The 16,097-nt window shown below is 38.3% G+C and overlaps 1 protein-coding gene across 4 annotated transcripts in view; it reads left to right on the forward strand.

The window, feature by feature from the left end:
* Positions 1 to 16,097, forward strand: part of TMTC2 (transmembrane O-mannosyltransferase targeting cadherins 2) — a 455,593-nt gene that overhangs the window by 166,257 nt on the left and 273,239 nt on the right. For 2 of the 4 annotated variants that reach the window (XM_005571660.4, XM_074007500.1), the window contains exon 2: positions 3,940 to 4,510. The exons of 1 other annotated variant lie outside the window; for it this stretch is intronic. In XM_005571660.4, coding sequence (XP_005571717.1) covers positions 3,940 to 4,510 — 571 coding nt within the window. Of the gene's footprint in view, positions 1 to 3,939; positions 4,640 to 16,097 lie in introns of all 4 variants that reach the window. One more of the 4 variants, XM_074007499.1, reaches the window with a different exon arrangement.

The following is a 16,097-nucleotide window of genomic DNA, read 5'->3' on the forward strand; positions in this document are numbered from 1 at the left end:
GGACTGTGTTTCAAAGTTGTTTTTTCTTTCTTTCTTTTTTTTTTTTTTTTTTTTTGAGACAGAGTCTCGCTCTGTTGCCAAGGCTAGAGTGCAGTGGCACAATCTCGGCTCACTGCAACCTCCACTCCTCAGGTTCAAGCAATTCTCCTGCCTCATACTCTCTAATAGCTGGGATTATAGGTTCCTGCCACCATGCCTGGCTAATTTTTGTATTTTTAGTAGAGACGGGGTTTCACCATGTTGGTCAGGCTGATCTCAAACTCCTGACCTCAGGTGATCCACCTGTCTCAGACTCCCAAAGTGCTAGGATTATAGGCATGAGCCACCATGCCCAGCCTCAAAGCTTTTTTTCTCACAGTAAAACTATGAGATGTGTTAATTTTGTTCTTCATGTCAAAACCCTCTTTGGTAGAGGGTCTTTGGATATAGTATATCTCGTGGCTGCTGTAGGCTACTAGATTTATTGCTATAAAGACAAATTCCAGCAGCTTTGAACAGATTTTTTAATGGGTGTACTTTTTGTCAAAAAGCCTTTACAGAGTAGGTTATGGCATTGAACTAATAGCATGTAGAAATCCAGGTTTGGAAAAGATGATTCGTCATCCTTTGGGATCTGCCACCGAAAGGATGGAGCATTATTCTAAACAAAGTGTGCATCACAGTTTTTCTCACTGCCTTGAGAAAGCCTTATCCCAGAATGCTTTGCCTTTGAGCTCTCCCCTGCTCTGGCCTTGATGGTATGAGGGTTTCTGGATTGATATTAGAGATATTTACATCAATATCTAGGTTAATGTCTAGTTGAAGCCGGTTGGGTTTCATTCTGTATTGCTTGAAATAAGCTCTTTCTGACAACACTGTTTGGCAGGTTTTTTTTTTTTTTTTTTTTTTTTTTTTTTTTTTTTTTATGTTTCTTTTAAATTTTAATTATAACCCATCAAGTCTTAAGCAATTACTTCTGGGTAGACTCTTGATGAATGTCATAGCAGGTTGTTTTAATTTAATAGATCCAGAATAACATCTGGTTCTAATATTTTAAAAGCCAATTTATATGGAAATTTATTTAATACACAATCAATACATGGAGACTTGCAAAAATCAAAATCAAAATGGAAAATCAGTCTACTGTGCTGTAGTAGGTCTTCTGTTAATAAAGGATTTTGCTCATGATTGGTTTCAAGTGCTACTAGTTAACACTCAAAATATCCGTTTAGACAAGGTAGCAATTTATTTCTCATACTGAAGAAATAGGAGGTAGTTAGCCCAGGGTCAGTATGTTCTCTTGTAACAGGGACTAAGTTTCCTTCAATCTTATTGCTCTGCTGTCTGCATGATTTCTATTCCTAAGGACACCTTGTGGGCCAAGATGGCTGCTGGAACTCCAACCATTACATCTGTGCTCCACTCAGCAGGAAGGAGGAGGGTAGGGGTGGAAGGGAAGAAGGCTAAGCTTTTCCTTTTAAGGACACTTTCTGGAAGTAGTAGACAAAAATTCATCATATGATCATATTTAGCATGAAGGAAGATAGGGAAATACATTTTTTTCTACATGACCATATGCCCAACTAAAAACTGAAGTTCATTTGTATGGAAAAGGGAGAGAATAGATATTGGGGAACAGTGAACCATTCTGGCCACATGGAGTAATTGACGATTTTCACAGATCTTTTACCTTTTTATGGAACATTTAGAACATTCAACTAGTTCTTATTAGTAGATAATATATGTATTATTATATGGATTAGCATGGTATTTGGCACATTGTATATAATCATCAACTGCTCATCGGCCTGTTTTAATTCTAACCCCAAAATGCACCTAATTTCCTATGTTATGGGTCAGGAAGCCTTTAATAAGGGACTTTTCATAGATTGTGTCCTAGTCTTTATATAATAATAACAGCAGCAGCTAACAGGGCAGAGAGAACATTTGCACTAGGGTGTCCAGAACACTCACGTATATGTAAAGCACTGTTCTCTACTTCTCTATATAGAAGACAAATGAACAGTTATACTTGTTTATTAAATGATTTCAGGGTAAAACTATTATCACAGAAACTGAAGCTCAGAGAGGTTAATTGGGAAGCAATCTAGAGAAGCAGTTGAAAACTATCAGCCTAGTCATTTGGATTCAACTAGAATAGTAACTCAGCTGTTTCCACTGGTGAGATCACCTTAGATGGGTTTTTTAATTTGTTGAATCTCTTTGATAGTTTCTTGTTTTTGCAGTCAGGCAGTGAATGAAATAGTTAGGACTCAGGAACGTTTTCCCTGAGTCCAGGTTCTTTCCAACCTGCTTTTCGGTAGTACTCATGTAGAAATTTCTCTGATCACATCTGCCTCATAAGAGAAGGCAGAACTGGTATAGGGTCTAGAGTTCAACATGATTAAGACAGTCTCCTACCACATAGTCTTTATCCACACAGATGCCCACAGCTCTTTACAAAGCCCTGATATCAGACTAGGCAAGAGTTTTCTAGCTCTGGAGGTTCTCATTCCTGTGCCCTACAAACTCATGTGTCTCTTGTATGTTCTGTAAATACAGAGATAGGTGCACTAGGGATACAAAAAGACTCCAGATGTTCTCTGGGAGGATAGTGGCACAGAGCCAGGATGTTCCAAACTGAATAATTTAATGCCACTTTCTTTGTTTGTACCTTATCCACATATATCAGTACTTTTGGGTCTTTCATCCTTTTCTTTATATTCACTTAATTTTCAACAGCTTTATTCTGCGCCAGATAGCTAGGAAATCCAGCCTTGATATGGTAATGGAATTTACTTTCAAATAACCGTTAACATACATATAACCATTACATTTTTTACAAAGTGCGTACATCTTTTTACATGGCCCCAGTAGTAGATGGATCGTATTTTGGGAAACCCAGAACAGTGGAAAGGGAATTAGCCATGAAGGTCTGTGTTACTGTTCTCAACTTGTGTGACTCTCGGCCAGTGATTAATTAATCTTTCTGAACCGTAAACTTTCTTACTTCAGAGATGTAGAGAATAACATCTACCTCATCAGTGTTGTTCTAAAGATTGAATGCGAAGATGTAGCCAAGGAGACCAGCATGGTGTTTGGCAGTGTATCAGTTGTTTAGCAATTAGTAGGTCCTTCCTTCTTGAAATCTGTTTGAAAATATCAGGCATGCAAATGGAAACTATCCTCAACAGCAAGAAACAGTGAAGAGCCATGATGATTTCTATAGAGGATAGTAAGCCCTGTGAAAGCTAAGAAGTGGGAAAGGCTGCAGTTTATTAGAATGCAGTAGGAAGGGAAACACTGGATAGGTGGAGAGCCATTCTTCCTAGTCTTTCCAGTTATCTGGGCCCTTAGTACTCAACATGTGGTCCAAGGACCATCAACATCAGCATCACCTGAGAGCTTGTTGGAACGTGGAATCTCTCTGACTTCTCCCCAGGCGTACTGAGTCAGAACCTGCCTTTTAACAGGGTCCTCAGGTGATTTGTATGTATGAGAATTTCCGGGCACTGATATTCCCTGTAAAATTTATTTCTAGTAGGAGGCTAGTGCTTGCATCACCTGGGCCTTGCTTCTTAAAAATGCAGATTCTCAGGCCCAGCCTCACCCTGGGATCTGGACTATTCATTTTTAGCCAGTATGTCACATGATTTTCAGGGCAGTTGTTTGGCGGACTGCTACACTAAGGCTTAAACCAGTTGAAGAACTTTATTCTTCAAAGATATTTGCATTCCAACAAGGAAGGAAGCTTTTAAGAGAAAAATAGCCCTCATTGTGGTTTTAGTAAGCATTAAGGGGAGGACATGAATTCAGCTTATAAGTGCCTGGAATCCCATCACAAAGCCACATATTAACAATGCTTCTGAGAAAGGCAATATCTTATCAATGTCCTATTTTTTCTTTTTTCTTTCTTTTTGTATTTTACATTTGATTTTTTTTTAACATTTTGTTTTTTAGCCGTGCTATCAAGACTAATCAGGACCTTCTCCCAGAAACTCCATGGACGCACATTTTCTACAATGATTTTTGGGGGACTCTTCTAACCCACAGTGGGAGCCACAAGTCCTACCGGCCACTCTGCACTCTTTCTTTTCGCCTGAACCATGCCATTGGAGGGTTGAATCCCTGGAGCTACCATCTTGTCAATGTCCTGTTGCATGCAGCAGTCACTGGTCTCTTCACAAGCTTCTCCAAGATCCTCCTTGGTGACGGATACTGGACATTTATGGCTGGCTTGATGTTTGCTTCTCACCCTATTCACACGGAGGCGGTGGCAGGAATCGTGGGACGAGCCGATGTCGGGGCCAGTCTCTTCTTTCTCCTCTCCTTGCTCTGCTACATTAAACACTGTTCTACAAGAGGCTACTCAGCCAGAACCTGGGGCTGGTTCCTGGGGACAGGGCTGTGCGCAGGATGCAGCATGTTGTGGAAGGAACAAGGAGTGACTGTTCTCGCAGTTTCAGCAGTTTATGATGTCTTTGTCTTTCACAGGCTGAAAATAAAACAGATATTACCTACCATTTACAAAGTAAGTGATTGTTGGCTCTTGAGCATTGGATTACTGAGTAATCTACTTGCTTACTCCTTTGCCACCATTTAAAAAGCAAATTTGTTCCTCTGCAAGCAGAATTTAAAATAAGTTCCCTTTTGATCTTCGGTAAGTGGAAGTGCCCTTTTGACCTTTCTGTACTAAGCAGGGTTTTAGTCACTGATTGTTTTATTTCTCCGGTTTCTTACTTTCACGATTTCAAGGGTGGTAGAAGAATAATTTTGCCTTGTAAAGAATGTGCACCTTTATTATTTATTGAGTTCTTATTTCTATATTTCTGCACAAACTGTCTGTAATCTGATAAATTGTCTGTAATGTGTATTTGTAAAAAATAACATGGCTGATAATAGAGCTAGATGCTAGACTTCACAGGGGAAATCCTCTGCCATTTGTTAATATTACTTTTCCTGAGTTGACTTTGGAAAACAATCCTTCCCTTTAGTGCACTGGGAAGTCAAATTCTTAAACAGTGAATCATATTCACCTTTTCCTCGTGATAGTGCATAAGAATAGAAGAGTCAAAACAGAAAGGGGTTATTACTGAGTTTCTCCCTGTGGCCAATTAAGACCTTTGCCTCAGGACATAATATTTGTTCTCCCGTATTCCCTTAGTGGTATCCAGCGCAAAGTTGTTTGAAGGTCACAGAAGCATTTTAGGATCCCCATACACTCGAAGTTTTCTGCTAGAGCATTAAGGAGAGGCATTGAGGGGACGGGGCATCTTGAGAAATTTGCCTTCCTATCTCCCCATCCTGCTTCACTCAGAATAAACTCACGGTTGCTTTAACTTTGACGTGAAGACTGAACTGGGCCAGGGTTTGCAAACCTTGGTCATATTTTAGGCAGACTCCCACCTATCTTTTGGACACAAGTGAAGAATTAAGGTTTTGGATACTTGGCTATGAGGAAACTGTCAAGTTTTCCTAGTTTTGACTACTTTTTAACCGTTGATTTCTAATTTTATTTAAATTGATAAGAAATTTAAAAACAAATTGAGGCAAATAGAATTCGAAACATTTATTTTTTTTAAATGCCCCCTTTTCTTTTTTCCACTTAAGAGGCAGAGTGATCTCTGCTGTGGTTTTACTCTGCTGGAAGCCTAACCTTTTCACTTAGAGTATTAAGGGCTTAATGAAGTTCTTTTGTGATTTCAATTAAATGCTGAAGCTTTAAAAGAAACTCTGGTTGGAGTTTGATGCTTGAAAACAACATATGGTTTGAAAGTCAAGCTCTTAATTTCAAATCAATTTTAATTCTTTCAAAGAGATTTAGAGAGAGTAATTGTTTTCATTCAATACAATGTCATCGACAATAGCAAACTGTTTTATTAGAAATACAACTAGAAGTGTAATTCATGCTCCTTGTCCTTACGGAGGTTGTGATGTGTTTGAGGATGCAGGCTCAGGGCTGGCTGTTTCAGGACCTTGCATTAGTCGCCTGTGAAATATTGTGATTTCTTTTTTCCTTTTTTTTTTTTTTTTTTGACACGGGGTCTCACACTGTTGCCAGGCTGGAGTGCAGTGGCGCTGTCTCGGCTCACAGCAGCTTCTGCCTCCCAGGTTCAAGCGATTCTCCTGCCTCAGCCTCCCGAGTAGCAGGGACTACAGGTGCGTGCCACCATGCCCAGCTACTTTTTGTATTTTTAGTAGAGATGGGGTTTCACCTTGTTGGCCAGGATGGTCTCGATCTCTTGACCTTGTGATCTGCCTGCCTTGGCCTCCCAAAGTGCTGGGATTACAGGCGTGAGCCACCACACCCAGTTGTGATTTCTTATACAGAATTTCCATCTTACCATCTCATAAGTTAGGGAATTATTTGGCTATGATGATTCAGGATTTACTTGTAGGACCTTATGAAGTTCTCTGAGAAATTTTCAGTCCTCTAAACTTATTTTCAAGGGCAGAGTTGCCCACTGCAGTACTCCTTCCTAGAAATATGTTCTATATAATATTTGGGACATACTTACAATAGAAAATTATTCTTTGTTTCTCTGAAATTTAAATTTATCTGGGCATTCTGTATTTTATTTGTCAACCTTATTCATGTAACAGCTGCTTCAAAAATAAGAAATGCAACTAGCAAGGAACTCTTGAGACTAAAGAGTGTGAAGTTCCCCATGTTAAGAGAAAGAACTTAATACTGTTGAAGGTTCAGTGTCCTGAGAAGTTTCCAGATGGCTCTTTGTCCAGACTCTCTTGGCGACCACTTGCAGGGCTAGGCAATGGTAACAGCAAGGGGAGTGGTCGGGGCAGCAAGACTTTGTCTGATATTTGCTATTCTATCATAGCTCTTTCTGTCATTCTTAGATTTGGGGCCAATGAGCTTAGTAAGAACATTGGGATAACACATTTTACAGATTTTGTTTTGTTTTGTTTTGTTTTTTGAGACCAAGTGTTGCCTAGGCTGGAGTGCAGTGGCACGATCTCAGCTCACTGCAACCTCTGCCTCCCGGGTTCAAGAGACTCTTTTGCCCCAGCCTCCTGAGTATCTGGGATTATAGGTGTGCACCACCAGGCCTGGCTAATTTTTGTATTTTTAGTAGAGACCACGTTTCACCATGTTGGCCAGGATGGTCTTGATCTCCTGACCTCATGATCTGCCCGCCTCAGCCTCCCAAAGTGCTGGGATTACAGGCATGAGCCACCACGTCCAGCCCATTTTATAGATATTTAAGGACCTGTATAGATCATCTTTGCCACTCTCTTCATTTCCTCCTGGGGTGTGCAGAGCCAGAGACGTGTAGGTAACACAGAAAATGATGGAATCACTAGGGCTAAAGCACACATCTCTGACTATCTAGTGAATCTTTACTACACTCTGATAGTGTGAAGAACAAACATAGGTAAAGTCAGTTGACTGCCCAGTAGAAAGGAAACTAATATGGAATAGAATCTTAACTCACAAGGGCTGAGTAACCTTGTGCTGATTCCATGATCTGTTTCTTCATCTGGAAACGAAGGCGGCTATAGTTCTTTCCTAGAGTTGTGAGGATTATTTGAAATTGTGGGGTGTTCCGTGTTAGCTGGAGTGTCCAGTATTTGGATGATACCTCACAGATATTAGTTGAAGTGAAAGAAGAAATGTCTATGGAAATGTTGATTCTTTATCTTTTGGCGTCTGCCTTCTTAAGATAAACTGCTAGTAGTCTTTACACATACAGTTGTTTGACAGCATGTGAAATAAGGACTGCTTAGTAATCGACCAAAGCTGGAGTAAGCAGATTTAAGCACAAACTTTCATTTAAAATCTCATGCTTGTGAGGTTTGTAAACACTGCCATAGAATCCATATGAAAGTTCTAGAAAATTCCATATTCTGTCTGTAAAATATATAGATTTCTATGCCTGGGGTGAGTTAGAGGAGATTCTTTCTGAAGGAAGTAGACTGAAAGGCTTTAGAAGATCCATTCAACCTTAAAAAATAATCATCTTAAATATCTTATCAATTAACTCTGCATCCTGGTTATCATAGTTTGCCAGATGAGATAAACTTCCTTGCCCTGTTAAAACATAATTTATATATAAATGGAAAACTCCAGTATACAAATGTTAACCCTGTAACTCAAATTAGAGAACCAGATAAGTAATGAAAACCTAAAAATGTGGCCCTCTTAAAGCTGGAAATTATTAGGGCCAGAGGGGCAAGGCTCTTGGCTGAATTTGGCCAGTTTTGACTCCAGTTTACCTTTGTCTTGGGTGTTGCTTAGGCTTGATTCTACATCTGGATGTAGTGATCAGACCAAAACTAACAACCCCATCCATACTCCCAAACCATTTACAGAATTTGTCTTGAGAATGATTTCAGAGAATGGGAGTTTATATTCTGTTAAAGAATTTTCGTTCATCACCAGAAATGTTACAAGACTCATGCAAATGATGTGCATGTCATAGACTTTTGCAATTTTGCAAAGGAAATATGAGTTATGTTTTTCTTTGATAAAATATATGGGAAATAGTAAGTTCTTGGCATGGAGTAGATATTTTATTTAGTATTTAATAAACAGTGTTTATATCTGCCAAACACTATTCTTAGTGTGCTGAAAATGTTAATGCATTTAGCTTATGTAACAAATGCTTATTGAGATAAGCAATATGACTTGCAAAATAATATGGTTGAATGCTGACAAACTATAATTTTGTCAGAAAACATTAAGTATAAAATCTTCAGAAGTATGAATAAAAATCAGTGTTTTAGAGTAGTCGTAGTTCTTAGCTTCAGGATTTAGTTTAATGTATTTCTTACATTATCCTTGTCCTTTACCATGCATCTGGCTTATAGTAGGAACTTAGTAAATTATTGAATTCACACTTAATATTTACCTTTTAAAAATATGTGGCTGAAATGTTAAAGTGAAGTCCTGTACTCTCCCCTTTATACAATGAGAATTTCATTTCTGAGTTAGTGGGGTCTGGAAGGTAGGTTTGGAAGACAGGTATGTTAGAAAAATAAATTGTCTTGACCTCTTACTAAATGATTGTTTTAGCATTACTTAGATTACTTTCACTCACTTAGTTTTATGTGGTCAAAAAATAAGGGGGGGAAAGCTCTTGAAATACACTTAGCCTTGCAAATAAATACTAGACTTTTATCTGCCCACAAAATTTTTTACAAGCCTCCCATGACCCCAGGAGGTACATGGGTAATAAAATCAGTAAAAGCAACATTTTTCTTACCCAGCATCAGTCATTGCTTGCCTAGTGGCCATTTTCTGTGCTTATTTAACATCTGTTAACTGTTTTAATGTGGAAACATCTCTTTCCCCTTTATTAGCCTCATAATCACTTATTCAGTTACAGGTGGAAAATTTTAAAAATCTGAAAGTCCATGTAGCAATACTAATACTAGCCTAAGATAGTTTAGAAAAATGAAGCCCTTTTAGTTTGATGTTTTAAAAATTTCACTAAAGATGATTACCTTGGGTTTGCTAAAGTTTATGTAGTTGGTTCCAAGATGTGCATTATCTAGGTAATCTCCTATTCTTAAAATTAAATTTTGTGACTCTTTCAATAAATAAAATTGTTATACGGGAAAATTGGAGACATTGAGATTTTCCAGTCATCTCTTTCTAGAAATAATTTTCTTGTTTTAATGCTAAGCAGAATGTGAATGATGGAGGTTGCCCATGGGCAATGAAGTTTACCTTTGTCTTATGTGTTGCTTAACTTGATTCTACATCCAGATGTAGTGAACAGATCAAAACTAACAACCCCATATTTCCAAACCATTTATAGTAGGGTTTATCTTGAGAATAATTTCTGAGGGTGGGAGTTTATATTCTGTTAAAGATTTTTAGTTCATCACTGTCTGAACACTAAAGGTATTAAATGTAGTGTTTCTGTACTTCTGACTATTTTGTGTGGCTCTCTATAGAGAAGAGCATGCAAATAGAGATGCATAGCCTGCAGGTGTTTGAATATTGAATTCACATGTGCTTTTTCGATTAGCTGCTGGGGATGGCTTTGATGGAATCTGTTATCATTTATGGCATTGTCCCTTTCGTTTCTAGACTAGGTTGTGGTTTTGCCTAAGTTGTGACCCCCATATCAATTGCATTGAATGAAATATGATATATTTACTGTTTGTGATTTTCCATAGTCAACACCTGTGCCACTCTCCTCCAAGTAGTATTCCCACTTGTATGACCCCCTTTCCTTTCATTTGCTTTACACTTGATTTAGCGAGAATCCAGATATAGCAAGATGCTCTGATTCTGATCACAATATTTCTTAGCTTTATTGAAAGTGTAAGGCTGTTTGTTAGGCACTTACAAATGAATTTGGATTTCCTCCCAGTAAACTTGTGGCATTTAATATTCATGACCTGTAGTACTATAAAACTTTGAACAGCTGCCAACACTGCTAACCAGATAGTAGCACAAATAAAGTCAAGATTCAAAAATATTTTATGATTCAAAAAGTCAAAGATTAATAAGATATTTTATTCCTGCAGTCTGGCTCCCTTGTTCAGCTGATTTAAGGTGATTCTGTATTCCAGTTGCAGTTTAAGTTCAAGTTAAGTAATTTAAATTTGGGAATCTGACTACCATTGCAAGCATCTTGCATTACAATGTTAATACTTGGAACAACGATCTGTTCACAAAATATCATTAAAAAAATTCACCTTTGTGCCAAGCACTATATTAGGCGATGTAGGGATTCAAAAAGGAATCAAAAAGAACATGCCAATATGCCAGGACTTTATAGAGTAGTATGAAGTCGAGAATAGTGCATGTAAATATAGAACTGAAATTCAAGCTGGGAAGTGGTAAGGGTTATAAGGGAGCCATTGAGACTGGTGGGGGAGTTGAGAGAAGGAGAGGTTACTTTTGGTTGAGGGGATCAAGAAATGCCTTCTGGAGCAGAGACATTTGAGTAGAACATTGCAGGGTTGAATATACAGGCATTTATAACTGGAGAGGTGAGGAAGAGTAGAGGGTACAGCATGAGCATTACACAGAGGAAAACTCACAGAAAATTACTGGGGACCATGGAGCAGTGGTTTTGGCAGATACACAGAGGACGTGGTTGATAGAGGAAAACGAGTCATGAAAGGTAGATTGAGACCACTTGGTATGTTTAGTGATATAGGGGCCTTCTGTGGTATGTTGTGGCTCCCAAAATATTGAGAAACAATGCGTGGTTTCAAAATGTACTCCTACTTTGGCTTGTCCATGGAAGGATCCTAGGATATGCAGGTCAGCTCCATGTAGCCACTCGGGAGTCGGGGCTTGGGAGAGGGGGAGAACTGTCCTATCTGTCTCCTAAACCTGAGGGAGGGTTCCTTTGGTGATGAGTGAAAATCCTCCTGCAAGCAAGAGTTGAAGTTTATATCTCATTCAGTGAATGTGTCTCATATCAGTGTATGTCACATTCTTTTTTTTTTTTTTTTTTTTTTTGAGACGGAGTCTAGTTCTGTTGCCAGGCTGGAATGCAGTGGTGCAATCTCGGCTCACTGCAACCTCCGCCTTTCGGATTCCAGCGATTCTCCTGCCTCAGCCTCCTGAGTAGCTGGGACTGCAGGCACACACCACCACACCCAGCTAATTTTTTGTATTTTTAGTAAAGATGGGGTTTCACCATGTTGGCCAGGATGGTCTTGATCTCTTGACTTTGTGATTTGCCCGCCTTGGCATCCCAAAGTGCTGGGATTACAGGCATGAGCCACTGCGCCTGGCCTACATTCTTTATCATTAAATAAAAAACATTTATTTTTGGAAGACTAGTATTATCGTACTTTTTACTGAGTAATATGGCATATTATTCTACAGTCCTCATAAGAGAAATGAAGGTCTTTAAAATTAGCTTTCTCAGCTGGGTGCAGTGGCTCATGCCTGTAATCCCAGCACTTTGGGAGGCCAAGGCAGGCAGATCATGAGATCAGGAGTTTCAGACCAGCCTGGCTGACATGGTGAAACCCCGTCTCTACTAAAAATACAAACAAGCAAACAAAATCAGCCGGGCGAGGTGGTGGGTGCCTGTAATCCCAGCTACTCAGGAGGTTGAGGCAGGAGAATTGCTTGGACTCAGGAAGTCAGAGGTGGCAATGAACTGAGATCATGTCTCAAAATAAATAAATAAATAAATACATAAATACATACATACATAAATAAATAAAATAAAAAAGCTTTCTCCTGTGTCCCTTCTCCCAACCTTGATGAACAATGTTCAGATATTACTGTGAATGACTACAAGTACAAAATACCTCTTTGTTTTGGACTGTTTCATACAGGAAGATAGAAAAAACATTTTTTAAAGGGTACTTTTTGCAGTACAGAATGAAATACTCTATCAGCACTGAATTTCAACCAGTTTAACTCAATACTCTGTCAGTGAAAATGACACGCAAATTGGATCTTGTGATGAATAAATAATGAGTCTCATTGAAATCTTCTGTGCTGTTCTCATAACACTGTGTCTGGGATGCATATTACATCACTCAGCTCAATTTTCGATACCTGCTGCCTGGGGGAATCAAATTGACTGAGGGGGATCTCATGGCTATCAGGTTACTCATACTCAAGGCGGTATTTTCAATTCACAGAAAATGATGTGGTTTGCACAAATTTGAAATCAATTGTCATTGCCTAGAAGTCAGATTCCTGTCTTAAATGCTTAGAACAGTGGAAATTATAACTTAGTGTTGATTTACCAATTGAAATTTTAGAGAAAGCCAGATTCCATGAGTGTATTAGCGATTCCTTAAAAGGCACGAATGGGGTGAGGTAGATAAAACTGACTTACGTCAAATGCATTGATAGTTCAAATACATTTGAAAGGTGATACTATAGTAAGGTTGCATTGGATTATAAGTTTTATTTAATTTTAAACAATAAAATTTTGTACTTAATGGTCATAGTATTTCTTTCTTGAAAAAGGATAATAAGAAATGAAAAGGGAAGAATAGCATCTTCGAAGTCAGTGATGGTTTGGTGGTAGGAAGGTCAGTGTGCCCTTGTTCTCTGGGTTTGTCTTTACAATGCTGCAGTACCCAGATGGCTCCTGTATGCTCTGTTGGTCTGATTATAACTGTTGCATCAAGAGAGATAGCATGAATTCAGAATTTAATGCATGTTTCTTCAGTAATTATAGTCTTGATTAGTAAAGTCAGTTTCCGTTCCAAAGGACAATTTCTTTATTTCTCTACGTGTTGATTCATTTAATTTCAGGAATCAAATAAAATGCAGAGATCATAGTATTTCTCTTGGTTGTGATGGGGAATCTGTGTTGCCTGTGTTTTGGTATGTGGTTGTCAATTTTGCTTATGATTACTGTAAATTAAAGAAAACAGTAGGGATAAAATGGGGAAAATGAAGGACTTTTAAAAAATAAATGACTTAGTTCTTAAGTGAAGACATGGAAATTATATCCTGAATTTCCATCAAAATATTGCCAAATATAAATTACAAATAAGTACTTTGATTATAGAGACCTTGATTATATGCAATATCAGTTGTGGATATTTAAACGTAATTCAATTTTATGTATTTAAGAACTCAAAAAAAGATTATACCAAGGTTTTACATGAATGATTTGAGTACATTTCTGTAACTTTTATGAAATGGAAAACTCAGAGTTACATGAAAACCTTATTTCTCCTAATTTCAAGATTCAAGCAAAAATTTGCCCATTTATGTGATCCATTGTGTGTAGTTTCTTCTTAAGCTCTCATGACATATTGTAATAAAAGCTAAATATATTTAATATTGTGAAAAGGACTGCTGTTTACTTTGAACAACCATTTGGTATTTGGCTAATCTTTTCATGCAGAGATGCTTATAAGGCTGTTGGGGAAAGGCCATTGGACTGGTGCCTGCAGATTTAGATTTAAATAGAAACTCGGGCATTTTCTAGCTGTGTGACCTTGGGGAAATTTCTAAACTTCTTTGAACATCAGTTACATGCCCTGTAAAATCAGAGATATAATATTTACGCTCTTTTGTGTTAGGTATGAATGTAGCAAATGTGTGCTCTTTTGCCACGTCCCTCTCTTATAGCAGGTATCATCATTGTCAGCATTTTACTGCATTTTTGCAGCATTTTCAGTAGTAGTGATCTTTTTATCTGTCATTTTATGGAGCATTCAATTAGCACGGCTGTGGCTATTCTAGAACCGCATAGACTGGTTAATGGAATGCATGCTGAAATGTCAATCAGCAAAGAATGGAATGCTTGCTATCCTGTTCACCAGTGCTGATAATTGAAAGAAAGCTGAGGAAAAGCCTTTTTCAAGGTTAATTCTTCTGAACAACATGATTTGATAATTTATCTTTTGTTTGATTGAGATTGATAACAAGTACATATGCCAATTTTCTTCCATTGATAATATCTTGCCATCATCATCTTATACTTTGAGAGCCTGCTTTCTTTCCCCCTTTGGGCTCAGGAGGGTGCTGTTGCTTATATATCTGAAAGGGGAGACAGGTTTTTCTGTTTCCCTCCCCCAAACCACCCTGTTTCCCATATATTTTCTTTTAGCAAGGTTTATCATAGGGAATATTAGTTCAGTAGCTGCAATAGCTTGTGGCGTTCAAGTCTCTCTCTCTCTCTCTCTTTTTTTTTTTTGAGAAAAAGGAGGCACTGTTGTCATCTAAAGGTTATTCTTCCCCAGCCTGGCAGGCAATATTGTTGCAGCTGATCCCAGAATTTCTATATAATAAACCTTTTCAGGGAAACATTGAATCTGGCTTTGTTGTTATTGTTGTTCAGTGGTTTATTTTCTCACCTCCTGGAGCGACAACAGAAGGCAGAAAGTTTTGTCTTTAAAGCAATACTGTTGTTTTCTGGCTGCCAAAAACATTTCATGAACTATTTTGGACACCTTAATAACACTCAGACCAAATTATTTTTACAGAATCCTCTATCTTGGTAACGTTGGCTTACTGAGATAAATCTACAGATAAAATTGGTTTTGGATTTCAGAAAGTTCAATACTTAAAAATATGATTTACTTGACAGATGATACATGGGGCAAGTGGCTGGGGTGACCATTTACTTTAAGAAGACTTGAGGATTCATGGTGAGTTTTCTTTGAGTATACCAAACTTGGATGATCATCAGCTGCTCATGGGGAAATCATTTTAGACTAGAGTTGACAGCACAAAACTAGAAGCTACCGAATACGAATTTTTTGGTCTGCTTACTTTTGTTTGTTTATAAGGAGTTGGGGGGAGAAGTTTTGGAGAGGTGGCAGGAGGAGACATTTTTAAAAAGCTCTCCCAGTGATTTTGTTGAATAGCCAGGTTTGGAACCCACTGATGTACATTGAGAATCTGATTCCCTCCTATAATGACATTTAATATAAAAATTTCACAAAAACACCAAGATTTTTATAGCTGGAATGGTATACTAGAAGCCATTTGTCCATCTCCACAGCACTCCCCTCTTAAAAGAATTTGAAGCCGGGCATGGTGACTCACACTTGTAATTCCAGCACTTTGGGAGGCCAGGGTGGGTGGATCATGTGAGCCAGGAGTTGGAGACCAGCCTGAGCAACATGGTGAGACCCCATCTTTACAAAAAATACAAAAATTAGCAGCATGTGGTGGTGTGCACCTGTAGTTCCAGCTACTTGAAAGCCTGAGGCAGGAGGACCATTTCAGCCCAGGAAGTGGAGGCCACAGTGAGCCATGATTGCATCACTGCACTCCAGCCTGGGTGACAGAGTGAGACCCTGTCTAAAAAAAAAAAAAAGAGAATTTGAGGCCCACAAAAGTTAGGCCCACGATTAGTTGAGAGGAGAGACAACAGTATATTCTAGGTTCCCCCATCCAGGTTGAATGCTTTTGACACTGTAAACATGTTTCTCTTTTAATGCTTAAACACTTAGTTTATGGACATTTTTAGTTGGCCATTTGCAGTTCAATTAGATTAGAGACTAGTATTGGACTTCCATGTACCTGTCACTCAAATTCATCATTAATTAATTACAATTCTACTTTTTATTTCACCCTGTGTTCTTTTCTTTCTTTAATAATTCCAAGCTTCCTCTTGAAATTAAGCTGTTGGTAGTTGTTTTTTGTTCCCTTCCTCCCAGGTTCCTCCTTCCCTCCCACTTCAAATAACTTCAGT

Source organism: Macaca fascicularis, chromosome 11 (genome assembly GCF_037993035.2).
Source record: "Macaca fascicularis isolate 582-1 chromosome 11, T2T-MFA8v1.1".
NCBI lineage: Eukaryota > Metazoa > Chordata > Mammalia > Primates > Cercopithecidae > Macaca > Macaca fascicularis.